Consider the following 12,863-nt stretch of genomic DNA (forward strand, 5'->3'; position numbering starts at 1 on the left):
TTGAGTGTATAAAGGAGGACTCGGCAGTTGTGTTAAAAACTTTTCAAGAAAATACTTGTTAAATGACACCATCTATTCAAAAAAAAAATCAGTATCACTAAATATATTTTGGCGAGGAAAGAGTTAAACTCCTAGGTTCTCCCCCTGCCATAAGTTTGAGCCAAGAGACAGCTCCCCTGACTTGAATCCTGGATCAGCATGTTGGCTCCACTGAGCAGTAATAGAGGAAAAAGAGGAAGAGAAATGTAAAAATGATCTACAAGCAAGAATGTCTCTATATATAGAATTTTTCCATGAAGCACCAGACACTCTTTATGAATTGATGGCAAATTGGTGCAAATCATACAGTGCTGACAAACTGTACTGAACTTGCTGTTTCTTCTCCAAAGATGCATTGGTGTGTTTTCTCTGGAACTACAGAACCCACCTTGAACAAAGATTATCGGTTCCACTTCATCCAATCATTTGTACTGCTTTATTTTTTATTACTTAATAATGTGGCACACTGTGTAAAACTTAGTAAGCAGTGAAGCTAGTTGGTTGTGCTGACTTGTGGGAGAAAGAAAGTAGATGGGTAGAGGAGGTTTGAATAATAATGAATTAAATTATCCTAACACTCAGCCATGCAGGGAGGTAAGACCTCCCTTCCCTCCTGAGTGCTTCAGCTTGGTTCTCCTGCAATTGTAATCCCGCCTGCGCAGAAGAAACCAGGACTGCTTGCCCTTACGCCATTTGCAAGCTAGTGGATGGGAAAGGGCAGGAAATGGAAGGAGATTTTTATTCACTGCCCCTTAGCCTCCGTCCTCATTCACAAGAGCAAATATGTGGGGACACAGAGGGTAGTGAGCTGCACCTTCAGAAAAGGAAAACATCTTATTTCCCATTGCAAGGAAGAATCCTGGATGGGATAGGAAGTCCATTCTCAAGGCTGCACAGCTATGCACTTCTGCTTACTCAAGGTAGTTTGAAAGGTTAAGAGTATAGCTAGAAAGTACAATGTGATTGATTTTTGCTTGGTATAAGGTCTGGCATTAGTTATTTACTGCAAGGAATTGCCCATAGGAAGCTATAGGAACACTACTTGGTGTTCAATGGTAGTCAAAAAGTGATATTAGAACCAGAGTATTAGAATCCATAACGGATGAAACAGGAGAGAGAACTGGAAATGTTCTGATGGACTTGCAGATAGTGATGGCACATCAATTCCCCATAATGCCTTGGTGGCTTTTGGCTATTCGATCTCAGGAGAAACAATACAGGACTTTGTGCTTTGAGTCTTTCCACTCAAACCCGGTTTGCTGCTGTTGTGGAGGATGGAGTTCTCCATTTTTCCCACCATCTGGGGGGATACTCCATTTTGTCAGTGAACTTTAAGAGATGGCAGAAATAAAAGAGGGGAGATTTTCAGCAAACTCTTAGGCCAACAAGAGGTCAAAAAAGGTACTCAGTGAGATCATTTACCCTTGGTTCTCAGGAACCCACGCTTGACATTGTCCTGGTGAAGCAACTTGCGTTCTTTGTGAACACAGAGCCATTTAAAAAGCATTCCTTTTGTAGCTGTCGTCACATACTAATGCGTGGGGTATGGACTTTCTCATACTTAACAGAGAAGCATTGTAAGTCTTGTCTGATGATGTCCAGTACCAGATAATGTATCTGGTATGTTTTTAAAACTCTTAACTGTCCATTACAGAGAGGGGCAATACCATTTTTCCCTATTGTTACACCGACCAATAAATTTTCTGGAATATATCCAGCAGTTAGCAAAAACGGGTGACCTAAATGAACAGAAGACAAGCATGAAGCCTGACCAACCTTGTGCGGTAGACTCTATTGTTGCTTCCATTGCAAATACAGGCATTTCTTTTGTTGGTAATATATGAGCAATCTGAGCTGCTGCTTGTTTGGCAGGATGGCAGCTGAGCTCTGCTCACAGCGATAAGAGTGCAGCCTCTGTTAGCTTCTTGATCGCTGCATTATGCAAGCACAGTATTATTGAGCAAAAGGCTTTTAAAGAGGCATTACAAGGATTTTGTTCATTAGAATGCAATGTAAAGTGAATAAAGCAAGCTAGACACAAGTTCCCCCTAGTGAAGAAATCAATAATAACTTCTGCTCAAAGAGGTAACTACAAAAATAGACTACAAAGATAATGAACTTTGCTACATTACATACTTATGTGTTCTGTGTGTCTGTGTGTGTGTGAGAGAGAGAGAGAGAGAGAGAGAGACAGAGAGAGAATTTAAGGGCTTAAGAGACTGTAAAGAAAGTATGGGAGGCATGGTGAATTCATTATCCAGGCCCTTCCATTCTTCTTTTTTTTTTTTTTTTCTTAACATGTTTTTACATCCTTGTCAGTCTTAAAGTTCTGTTTCACACAGCTGCATATTTAAGTAGTTGGTGTATAATCTTGCTTGTCTGAAGCAGCTGTTTTCTCAGGCCTAGCATCTGGGTCTAGATTACTTGCTTCACAGATCTTGCAGAAGAAAATTGTGATGTTTAGGCTTAAAGGAGTTTTCTCATCAAATGGCATTTTAGGCGCAACGTAGAACAGAAGCAGTCTTTGACACTATGAACATTTTTTCAACTTATGATTCAGGGCTGTTGGAATGACACATTCCTCAAAAGTGCATTGGTAGAAAATCTGAAGGGAAAGTGACCGTTGTTGGAGAAGAAAATGAATCTACTTTTTCTGTTTTTTTCCAAAAGCTTGACACACAACTGTGGGCAATTCAGTTCAATCTCTTATTCTCCTTGATAATGCTTCTTTAAATTAGGTAAACTAATGGCTATATTGAGGTGTCCTGATACAACATTTATGGATGTCATATAAGCAAATCTGTGTACATGTATTTTGATTTCTCTTGTACTGTGAATCAAAATTACTTGTCTGGTCTGACTTTCTGTGTGGAATAACATGAAATAAGATGTTATGAAATAATATAGTATGCTATTGTATACTGACTGTACTTGGAAACAGAAAATGATGCCAGTAATTCCTTTCCCCTGTTGCCCACAAGTTCAGTGTAGCCTCAAATACATTGCATGCCATGGATATTTACCTGTATGTAGAAATTCTCTCTAGTGTATGTTTTTGTAACAACCTTTCACTATATTCAGATGGGTTTATTATTAGCCAAAATGGTGGACTTCAAAGGTATACTTTCATAGGGAAAAATCAATCATAAAGAAGAAATAAATATTCAGAAAAGCCATTCTCATATGTACTGGATTCGCACAGGTGGATAATTTAAGAAACACTGAAGAAATCATGAGGATATCAGTGGTATTAAAAAAAAAAAAAAATCTTAAGTGTGTGCTGTGCTCACAGCCAAGTGTACACCTTACTCATCCATGAAGTCTTTAGCAACATTTGAAGAAAAAAAGGTACCTTTTCAGAAATTATGCACAGGAAGCTATTTAAAGGAAGAAGAATTACAGGTACAAGGCACAACTTTTCTTTCAAGTGAGCATTTGAAGCTGCCTAAGGTAAATGCAACATTCTTTCTTCCCTTTGGACAGAAATACAGTTACTCTACAGAAATGCAAAGGGGTTTATCCCAGCTCTATACTGAGATTAGCTGTGCTGGCAGTCGCACTGAGGTGTGTGAGGAACCTCCTTCTTTAGGCTTCATTAATTCTTTGCCTGCTACGACACCCACTGGTGATGCCACGCGAGAACTGCTGCTCTGGGAGATGCCCCTTGGTGTCCAGGCGCAGTCTCCTAACCACTGCTCTCCGCAGCCATGTCCACCAAGTGGCTCTCGCTGCCTCCTGTTTCCTCGTAGCTGGGCTGGCATAGCTGTTCACCCAGCCCTGTGAGCCCCATCGGGGAACTGAGCTGGGCTACAAACAGCCCACGACACAAAAAAGAGGTATTTTTAACCTGCATCATTGCACACACTGGTGTGTCGCATGGCCCCATAAGCAGTTGTCCTGGCACAACTGAAGAGTCTCTGCAAAGGCAGCAGGGTGGAAGCAGGGGAAGGGAAGGGATTTAGGGCATTAGTGTTTCAGGTGTTTGTTGCAGCTCTAAAGAATTTCAACAAAGTGTTCAAGGCTGAAAGGCACTGGCTGGAATTATTTTTTTCCAAAGGCATTTGGTTTTCTACATGTGCCCATATATAGCTACCATTACACATATTCATGTGCTTTCTTGTTTAGAAAAAATAGCCTGTTACCTGTACTCTGATCATTTAATTTTCAGCTGTCTGTGGTATAGCAATCCTGTGTTTCTTTCAAAGAGAATAAAGATAAGAGCAGTATACAAACCATATGGGCTAGTCAATGTATCAGAAACTATAGTGATTTTTTTTCCTACAGCCCCAGAATCAGGGGTCTCAATGTATTAAAAAAAATGCAAACAATTAATTCAGATTTAAAGGGTTTTTTATAGCCCAATTTTTGCAACATAACTTACCTCGTGAAAATTGAAAAGCTTTCAAGTAGTACAGATTGTGCATCTGGACTATTTAAGAGTTTTGACTACTTAAACACATGGCTTTAAGGTTGTCAGTCTTATTTATTTTGAAATTACCATTTGATAATTCTAAAAAATCTATATTTCCTCTGAAAAACATGTTTTAAAAAAACTCATTATCCATTACCAGATGAACCATATTCCCAAACCCGTACGCACTCTGAATGACTTAACATTGCTGAATGACAGAGATGGTGCAACTTGACTTTACATCTATTGGAAATGGCATTCATGAGTCTGTTTTCTGTATAGGAAAACTAACTTTTAGGGGAAGCATTTTCTTTACTGTTCTGGAAGTTGACAGCCAGTGCAGGAGATGAATGTGTGGTGCAGGGAACTCGCGCGTGCATGTGTGCATGCGTGTGTGTTTTGACAGGTTTGATGTCTACATATAATCAGGTTTGGAAATATCCATCTTCAAATAAGGGAAATCTAATATGACAGTGATTATTTTCTTTTATCCTTTTTCAAAGCTTTAATACCTTTATTTCATTTTAAACAATTTTTTTTATGTGCAAAGCTTTTGAAATGGCCACAGAAATGTTTGCTTGTGGGAGCCCTCAAATGCCACTGACAGAGGTGTAATCTTGCACTTTACAGCAATGTATACAATGTTTAGTGCAGGCAGATAGATGGACTTCGTTACAGTTTGCTTTTCCAGTTGTTTGCAGTTGTTGCAGAGAGAGGTGTTGGGTATATCTGTAATGCTTTTCTACAACCTTATATTTACAGGGACATGGCTGAAGAGTAGTTTAGGCCTTGTACAGCAAGAAGGAGATCAGTTTACTTGGACATACATTGCACCTCAGCTGGGCTACTGGGTTGCAGCTATGTCGCCTGCTATCCCAGGTAAGATGGAATTGAATTTTATTGATATGTCCAGCATTGAGTAATTATTTATTCATATATAATATTTATATTTTTCAGAATGACCTCATCTGAGATGCCACAGCTTGATCAATAATGGATTGTTAGAAAACAGAAATCTGAAAGTAAAGGGCTAAAATCTTTTGGGGATTGTGGGGGGGAACCCTTGTACTCCAAAATTATTTTGAGCGTGTTAATCTCCAAATCATTTCATTAGGAACATTTTTAATGAAAGTGGTTTTTGCTTTGGTGCATTTATGTCACCACTGCTTAGTAGAGCCATTGCTAGAAAATGAAGGGAGTTGTAATATCAATATATTGGCGTTTCAGCAGATAGAAAAATATCCACTGTGGAGTTTCTGTACAGAAACTTACAGAGAATTTACCTAAGGTCAACATTGACCTGGTTGTTGGTTTTTTGTTTTGGGTTTTTTTTTTAACACTTAAATTGCACATTTTGCCTTGACTTAGGCTTTGTATCGTATTTGTGATTAATTTACACTGTGAATAACTTAGAGTTGAGGTTCCAGGAGGTGTGGTAGCAGATTTGCATTAGTAGATGAGCTTCTTGGTTGCCATTTGCAAGCATCTTATGCAGCTTTAGAAAAATCACTTTGAACTAGGTATTGTGTGTACTTCTATGCCTGTTCAGATTATTAATGTTGCAGACAAGTCTTCCTTTTTTTCTATCTGTGGCTGGCTTGGGTTTCTTAGTATTAGTTCTCCAGTCACCAGTAATCAGAGATACCTCTAAGTAAACCAGGCAACCAACCAAAAATTCCTCCTCTTAGAGATTTTCTTCATTAGTTTTTTTTGGATGAGAACCAAATACAGTAGAAATGGAAACATTCTTTCCTTGGCTGTGCAAACTAAATAAACTAACGAACAAAACACACTCTAATGTGAGGATTATTTTCAAACTCAGCTTGTATATTCCACCAAGTTTCTTCATGATACAGAAAACATTTGGAGTTTTTGTTGTGTTACCTTATGCAGGCTTTTTATTTAAGATTATATTAAGTGAAACTGCTGGAATATTCATCTGATTCATTGCTGAACAGAGATTAGATGCAGGTGAAGATCAGCATAAACTATTATTGAATGTAATGGAATCTTACAAAGTAATTGTAGCTTAGAAAAAACAACTGTTGTGAGCCAAATGTTTCCAAGTGCAGCTCTGTTCCAGACTGTAAGGAAGTTATACTCATGTAACTCTAAAGTTATCCCGAGTGGGCTTACATTTGTCCTTACAGTTTTACTTGTAGGGCAGAATTTCTGCTTGTGTCCTACTCTTCCTTCTTTATGAGGGTTAGATCAGCATTCCTAAAGCTCTGTCACAATGGGAACCATATTTTACTGAAAAACTCAAATGGTTTATCTCTTCCCCTGTTTGCTTAATGTCCTATAGCAACAGTATCAATTATATAAAAGTAGTAGCAGAATAGAATGTATAAATTTTTAGATTTCCCAAATGTCATACATTTGATGTTATTTTTAAGCAAGTTATTGTCTGCTTATTTCCTGTCCTCATTGACTCTACTCCATTTCTTATCTCAAAAAAAAATGGGCAAAATGAGCATTGTCTTCCTAGCAGTGGCTCTACAGACCACTAAAAATACACAGATAAGGTTTTAGAAACCTCATGATCTAGAACCTTAATGTTGCCCAAGTATACAGGTCAATGTTTGCTGTCCTTCACAATACATGCATGTTACTCTGTCGGCCGATGCTGTATCTCCTTACCTGCAGATGAAAATCTGAGACTGTATTTTAAAATCATGTTAAGGATATTATGAACTAACAGGGTTACACATGCATAATTGTGAACAGATGCCATCCACATACATGTGTTGGTATGTTGAAACATTTATGAAGCATTATTGAAACCTGGAGTTACAACACTTTCACTAGTGGCCTGGTTTTTAAAGCTACTGAAGATCCACTTGGCTTGGCTTCGTCTAGAATTATGAGCACCAACACTTCGTCCACTGCATCCTTTACTGCACTGTATGTACTACTTAATGCAAAGCAACACAAATGTAGTTTATAGAGAGAAATCTTTAGCCACAGTGCTGCTACATGCATTACAGTGCTGGAAGATGCTGTGATGGCTTTTCTCCAGTGATGAGAGATGACACATGGTGTCAGCATCAGGATCTGGAAGGCAGCATTCACTTTTGCATGCTCCCTTTGAAACTAACTGCTTTTCCACAGAGTGATCTATTTATTTGGACTTGGAGTCATGAAAATCGGCACATGCTTTCTCCACAACTCGCTCTCCTCTCCGGAGATGGTCAGCTCAATAGGCACCAGGGCTATGAGTGGCAGTGTTCTTCACTTAGCATCCTGATACAAGGGAAGCTGTCCCTCTCTTTGTTTAAAGTGTTGTTCCTCTTTTTGTTTGCAGATTGTCACAGGTCTAAATTTTCTTTTCTGGCCTTCCAGGTCCTGTTGTCACACACGACATTACCAGCTATCATACAATGTTTCTTTTGGCAATTTTAGGAGGGATGGCTGTCATACTTCTTGTCTTGCTGTGTCTCCTTTTGTATTACTGCAGGTAAGATTCACCATCCTAGTTACTTAGTTCATGCTGAAAATGTAAGCTTTTCTGTGCTCATGAAATTAAAGGCTCGGTACAGAAACATTTTTACAAAAAAAGGAAGAAAGCAAGCACTTGAAAAAGAAGCAAACAAGGAGATAAATGTCATGTGTTGCTAGTTACGTACAGCATACCTAATCCCTACCTTTGGTAGGATGGTAGTTGAAGAAATCACAGCACCTTATGATTTACAGCTGTGTTTTCCTTATAAGATGTTTTAAAACCTCCTATCAAACGTAAGCTTGAAAGTCGAGGTTGAAGATCTCTGTAATGCTACCTGTTCTGCACTTGCAAGTCATCTGTTCTCATCAGACCTGTCTCAAAGTGAATGTTAAGTCCTTATCAGCAAGTGTATACTAATAAGTCATTTTATATTTGTCTCCTCCAGACATTTGCTCCAATTTATAATTGGTGCTTGAGATATTTCCTGACTGGCAATAGTTTGTCTTTGATTTCATCTTTGTTCTTTTAATCAGTGCTTAAAAATCATTTAGGACACACTTGCTGATCTTGTTTCTGTACAACAGTCATAAATATGTTATTTCTTTTGTTACCGGCTCTTATAGAAGAAAATGTTTAAAACCACGTCAGCATCATAAGAAGCTGCAACTTCCCACAGCACTGGACACTTCTAAGAAGGATCAAGCAACTTCTATGTCACATATAAATTTAATATTTTCCCGTCGTGAGTCAGAATTTCCAGGTGGGTTGTCTGTTGCTAGCAATGGACACACTGAAACTTCAGGTGCAAAGGAATTAATCAGTGCTGTCCACATGGAGATGGTATCAGCTAGTGGAGAAGCAGATATGCATACACCTATGCTCAAACACTCATTCAGTACTTCCCAGGATTTTAGCTCCCGAGAGGAACTGCTTTCTGACAAGGAGAAAGACAAGAGCATAATTTCCTTGGATGACCTGACTCCCAGTGGGTCTCTAAGAAAAGACTACCACAAATCAGCAGATAGTTTTCCTTTAAAGACAAGAAAATCTATGGAAACAGCTGAAGGCTATGAGTCCCCTATCAAAGATGAGTACAGGAGAAGTTACAATGCTATGCTGTCTCAGCCTTTATTTGAAAAGCAAGAGAGAGAAATTCAAGTATCTCTGAATCATATTGCTTCTGGAAGTAAATACAATATTCAGGAACAAATATACCCCATACCTTCAGCCCCCGAAAAAGAACTGTTGGACTGCAGACCTACTGAATGTATGATGTCCCGTTCAGTTGATCACCTTGAACGACCTACATCTTTCCCTCGACCAGGTCAGTTAATTTGCTGCAATTCGGTTGACCAAGTTAATGATAGTGTTTACAGAAAAGTTTTGCCTGCATTGGTCATTCCAGGTCACTACATGAAATTACCAGGAGAACACCCTTATGTTAGCCAACCACTGGTTGTTCCAGCTGACCAGCAAATTGATTTAGAAAGACTTCAGGCTGAGCTTCCTAACCCTCATGCACGGCTCTTTCCACACCCCCCACAACAGCTGCAACCCCAACAGTTAGCATCGCAAGCAGTATCTCAGCAACATTTGCAAGATGCAGGTGCAACTGAGTGGAGCCAACAGAATGCTTCCATGTCTGAATCTATTTCCATTCCTGCCTCACTTAATGATGCATCCCTGGCTCAAATGAATAGTGAAGTGCAGCTTCTTACAGAAAAGGCTTTGATGGAATTAGGAGGTGGAAAGCCATTGCCTCATCCTCGGGCATGGTTTGTTTCTCTAGATGGACGTTCAAATGCTCATGTTAGACATTCATACATTGATCTCCAAAGAGCTGGTAGGAATGGGAGTAACGATGCCAGTTTGGACTCTGGTGTTGACATGAATGAACCAAAATCTGCCCGAAAGGGAAGAGGAGATCATCTGTCTGCGCCACAGAGTCACCCACCAGTGCAGGAGCACCAGCAGAGAGAGCAGAAGGTTTCAGATAGCACAGCTTATACACAACTTGTGTATTTGGATGACATGGACCAAAGTGGGAGCGAATGTGGAACAGCAGTTTGTAGCCCAGAGGACAATGCTCTACGATGCCTACTAGAAGGCACTAGTAAGAGAAGTGGTGTGCAGCTGCCCAGCCTGCAGGAGGAAACAAGAACTGTGGAAACCAAACCAGAGCCATTAACTAGTCCTGAACATGGAACACCTGTTCAAGATGATGAGGAGGATGAGGAAGATGACCAAGGTGAAGATAAGAAGAGTCCTTGGCAGAAACGAGAGGAAAGACCACTAATGACGTTCAATCTAAAGTGAGCTATTGTGAAAATCCACCATTCAGTGGAATATAAAATTGCCAAATATTCTTTCTGTGGAAGTGCTTGATTTTTTTTCTTTTTTTGTTGTGGAGAAAAAAAGAGAAAAACAAACTGTGGTGAGCAACTTTTGAAAGAACTTAAATGCATTACTGTGTAAATGTTAGAAAAGAATTAAAATCATTCCTCTGATTTAACGGCTGCCTCCAGTGAGATAGCTGAACAAAGAGCGTGATTGTTATTCCATATACTTGATATTGGTCATCCAGGATGTTAAAAATACTGACAAATTGTTTTGGTCGGTTTATGACCTCAATCTCCTTATGAATGGGAGCTGGTAAAGATGTTATGTAGGCCAATTTTATGTTGATAATGCTACTGAAAGAGTATCTTAAAAACAAGTTTGACACGTGGTGTCCAAAATTGTGCATTATCTCAATGAAAGGCTATGCATTGCTGCTTTTAGTAATATTTTGCTTATACTATGCTTTTCTTAATTTTACAAGTTGGTTGTAAACATTTTATGTCCTTTATTATAAACTACTCAGCAATTTATTTTAATGTAAAACTGCAGGAAACTTGAGTAGCTTCCCTTAGCATTGAAGCCTTTTTATGAAACCAAACTGAACTTTGTGTCAACTAGGACTCCTCCAATTCTGGTCCCATTTACTCAAAGTGCCTTTTTTACAGTAAAAATGAATAGTCCCTTCTTTTGCTAACTCCTTTTAATTGACCCCATTTGGGATTTTATAAACTTCTGAACTTTTACCTTTTATTTTAAGCTGCATGCCAAGAGTCCCATTTTGTGCTGAGCATTTCTCATTTCAATACAGTGTATTCTGTAACTATCATGTATATTGTGGATTCTGTTTAGCCAGGGTAGACTTAGAGGACATTTTAAAGGCCCCAGGGTAGCCAAGAAGATAGTTTCATTGACTGTATATATCGTTGGTTTTCTCTGGAATCATATGAGCTAATCTTGCTCATATAAAATGGACTATGGATCGAGCAAGTGGACTGAATGTGTCTAAAAAAGTTTTTGGGAAAAAAAAAAGTACTATCCAAAAGTGCCAGAATTGCTCTTCTGTGCTTTCTTCATACAGAGCTGCTTGGTTATCCAAAAACTATAATTGAAAATAAACTGCAAAAAATAATCCTTGTGGATTTTTTCCTCTCTTGGTGATCATCACAGTATTTTATCTTATTAAATAAGCGAAACTACTTTGGTTTCTCTTTTATTGTCCATATATATGCTTGTGTAGCTTACTAACAATGAAACTTTCATAGGAGGTTCTCATAAACTTCAGTCAATACTGAAATGTAGACCCCTTCTCAGGAAAGCATCCTTGCTATCTTGAAAAATACTTAACAATTTACTTAAGTATCATTGAAGATTTTGGAAATGAAATTCTGGTATCACTGAACTTCTCTATGGAGTTTTGCTTCCAGTGGAACCAGTTTTCATTCTGATTTCTTGGGTACCTACATTTACTGGACACTTCTGACCACTTCATGAATTAGGTTCAAAGGAGAGAAAGTATGTGACTTGCCCTCTTGTGGAATCCTTCATATACATTCATTTCATCATATTTCATTCAATTATTTTTACACAGCATTAGCAGCAGTAACACTTTATAAAATTATTTTTATGTAATCTCTAAGGTGATTAGAGAACGTTTATATAGTTCATATTTAATTTTAAATAATAAACCCTGACTCAGAAGCATTGCTCTTTTTTTCAGTAGATTTCAGAGTTGTAATTTCCACTTAACTGAATGTCTTAGCTGAAAGTCTGGGCTCAAGCCAGGAACTGAATGCAGATTTCCCAGATCCCAGTCCAGTGCTCTCCATCTGCAAAGCCACTTCACCTCTGTCTTGCTTTGATTTGTATTTGGCAGTGGTATGTGTCATAGAACAAATCTAAAATAATATTTGTAGAGTTCACTGAATATTGAAATCACCATATAGGCAGTCAGTTATGTTTTAGTAGTCATATGCATTCTGGGTCCTTCCTGTTCCATTTAGGAATTTTGCTACTGACCACATGTGAAGTGGGTCTGGGGTCTGAGTTACTTATTGTCGATCTGTGCTAGGTCGCTGAACAGAACAATTGTGCTTTAAAGGAATGGTATTTATCCAATTTCAGTAAGTGCTGGTAATATAGTGTCACTTATTAATCAGAATGCTATATCAAACAAACATTCTGGTTAAAATTTGAACCTACTAGAACTATTGTGCTATTTAATTTTCAATTTTTGTCATCTTAAATCTGTCATTTTTAATTACATTCTCTTTTCCAGATTCCTTTGCAAAGTTTTCATCATTATTATCTTGTAAAGTGAGATTGTTACTATTAAATTGCAGCAGATTGTTTCTTTTAGTTGTGTTGTTTTTATTTTTAAAAAACATAATTTGATGGTTTGATAATTTGTGGTCCCAATACAGCAAATATAGTTGAACAAACACAATGCTGGTATTTTGCAAACCTTCTTAAAAATAACTTTTTTAATTACTGCGATATATCTTATTCCCATATAGTGTTTGGTATTGCAGAATACATAGCTTTTGAAATGTCCTCAATATATCCAACACATCTGAGCCCAATGTTACATGAAACTGGAACAGAATAACACAAATCAGATTATTGGTTGAGATT

At 38.2% G+C, this 12,863-nt stretch overlaps 1 protein-coding gene across 3 annotated transcripts in view; it reads left to right on the forward strand.

The window, feature by feature from the left end:
• The window catches only part of FAM171A1 (family with sequence similarity 171 member A1), an 89,934-nt gene extending 77,347 nt beyond the window's left edge, over window positions 1-12,587 (forward strand). For 2 of the 3 annotated variants that reach the window (XM_064505994.1, XM_026098649.2), the window contains 3 exons: window positions 5,213-5,329; window positions 7,793-7,907; window positions 8,516-12,587. In XM_064505994.1, coding sequence (XP_064362064.1) covers window positions 5,213-5,329; window positions 7,793-7,907; window positions 8,516-10,208 — 1,925 coding nt within the window. In that variant the 3' untranslated portion in view covers window positions 10,209-12,587. The remainder of the gene's footprint in view (window positions 1-5,212; window positions 5,330-7,792; window positions 7,908-8,515) is intronic. The other variant, XM_064505995.1, reaches the window with a different exon arrangement.
• The last annotated feature ends 276 nt before the right edge of the window (window positions 12,588-12,863 follow it).

The sequence above is a fragment of the Dromaius novaehollandiae genome, chromosome 2 (assembly GCF_036370855.1).
Source record: "Dromaius novaehollandiae isolate bDroNov1 chromosome 2, bDroNov1.hap1, whole genome shotgun sequence".
In the NCBI taxonomy this organism is placed as follows: Eukaryota; Metazoa; Chordata; class Aves; order Casuariiformes; family Dromaiidae; genus Dromaius; species Dromaius novaehollandiae.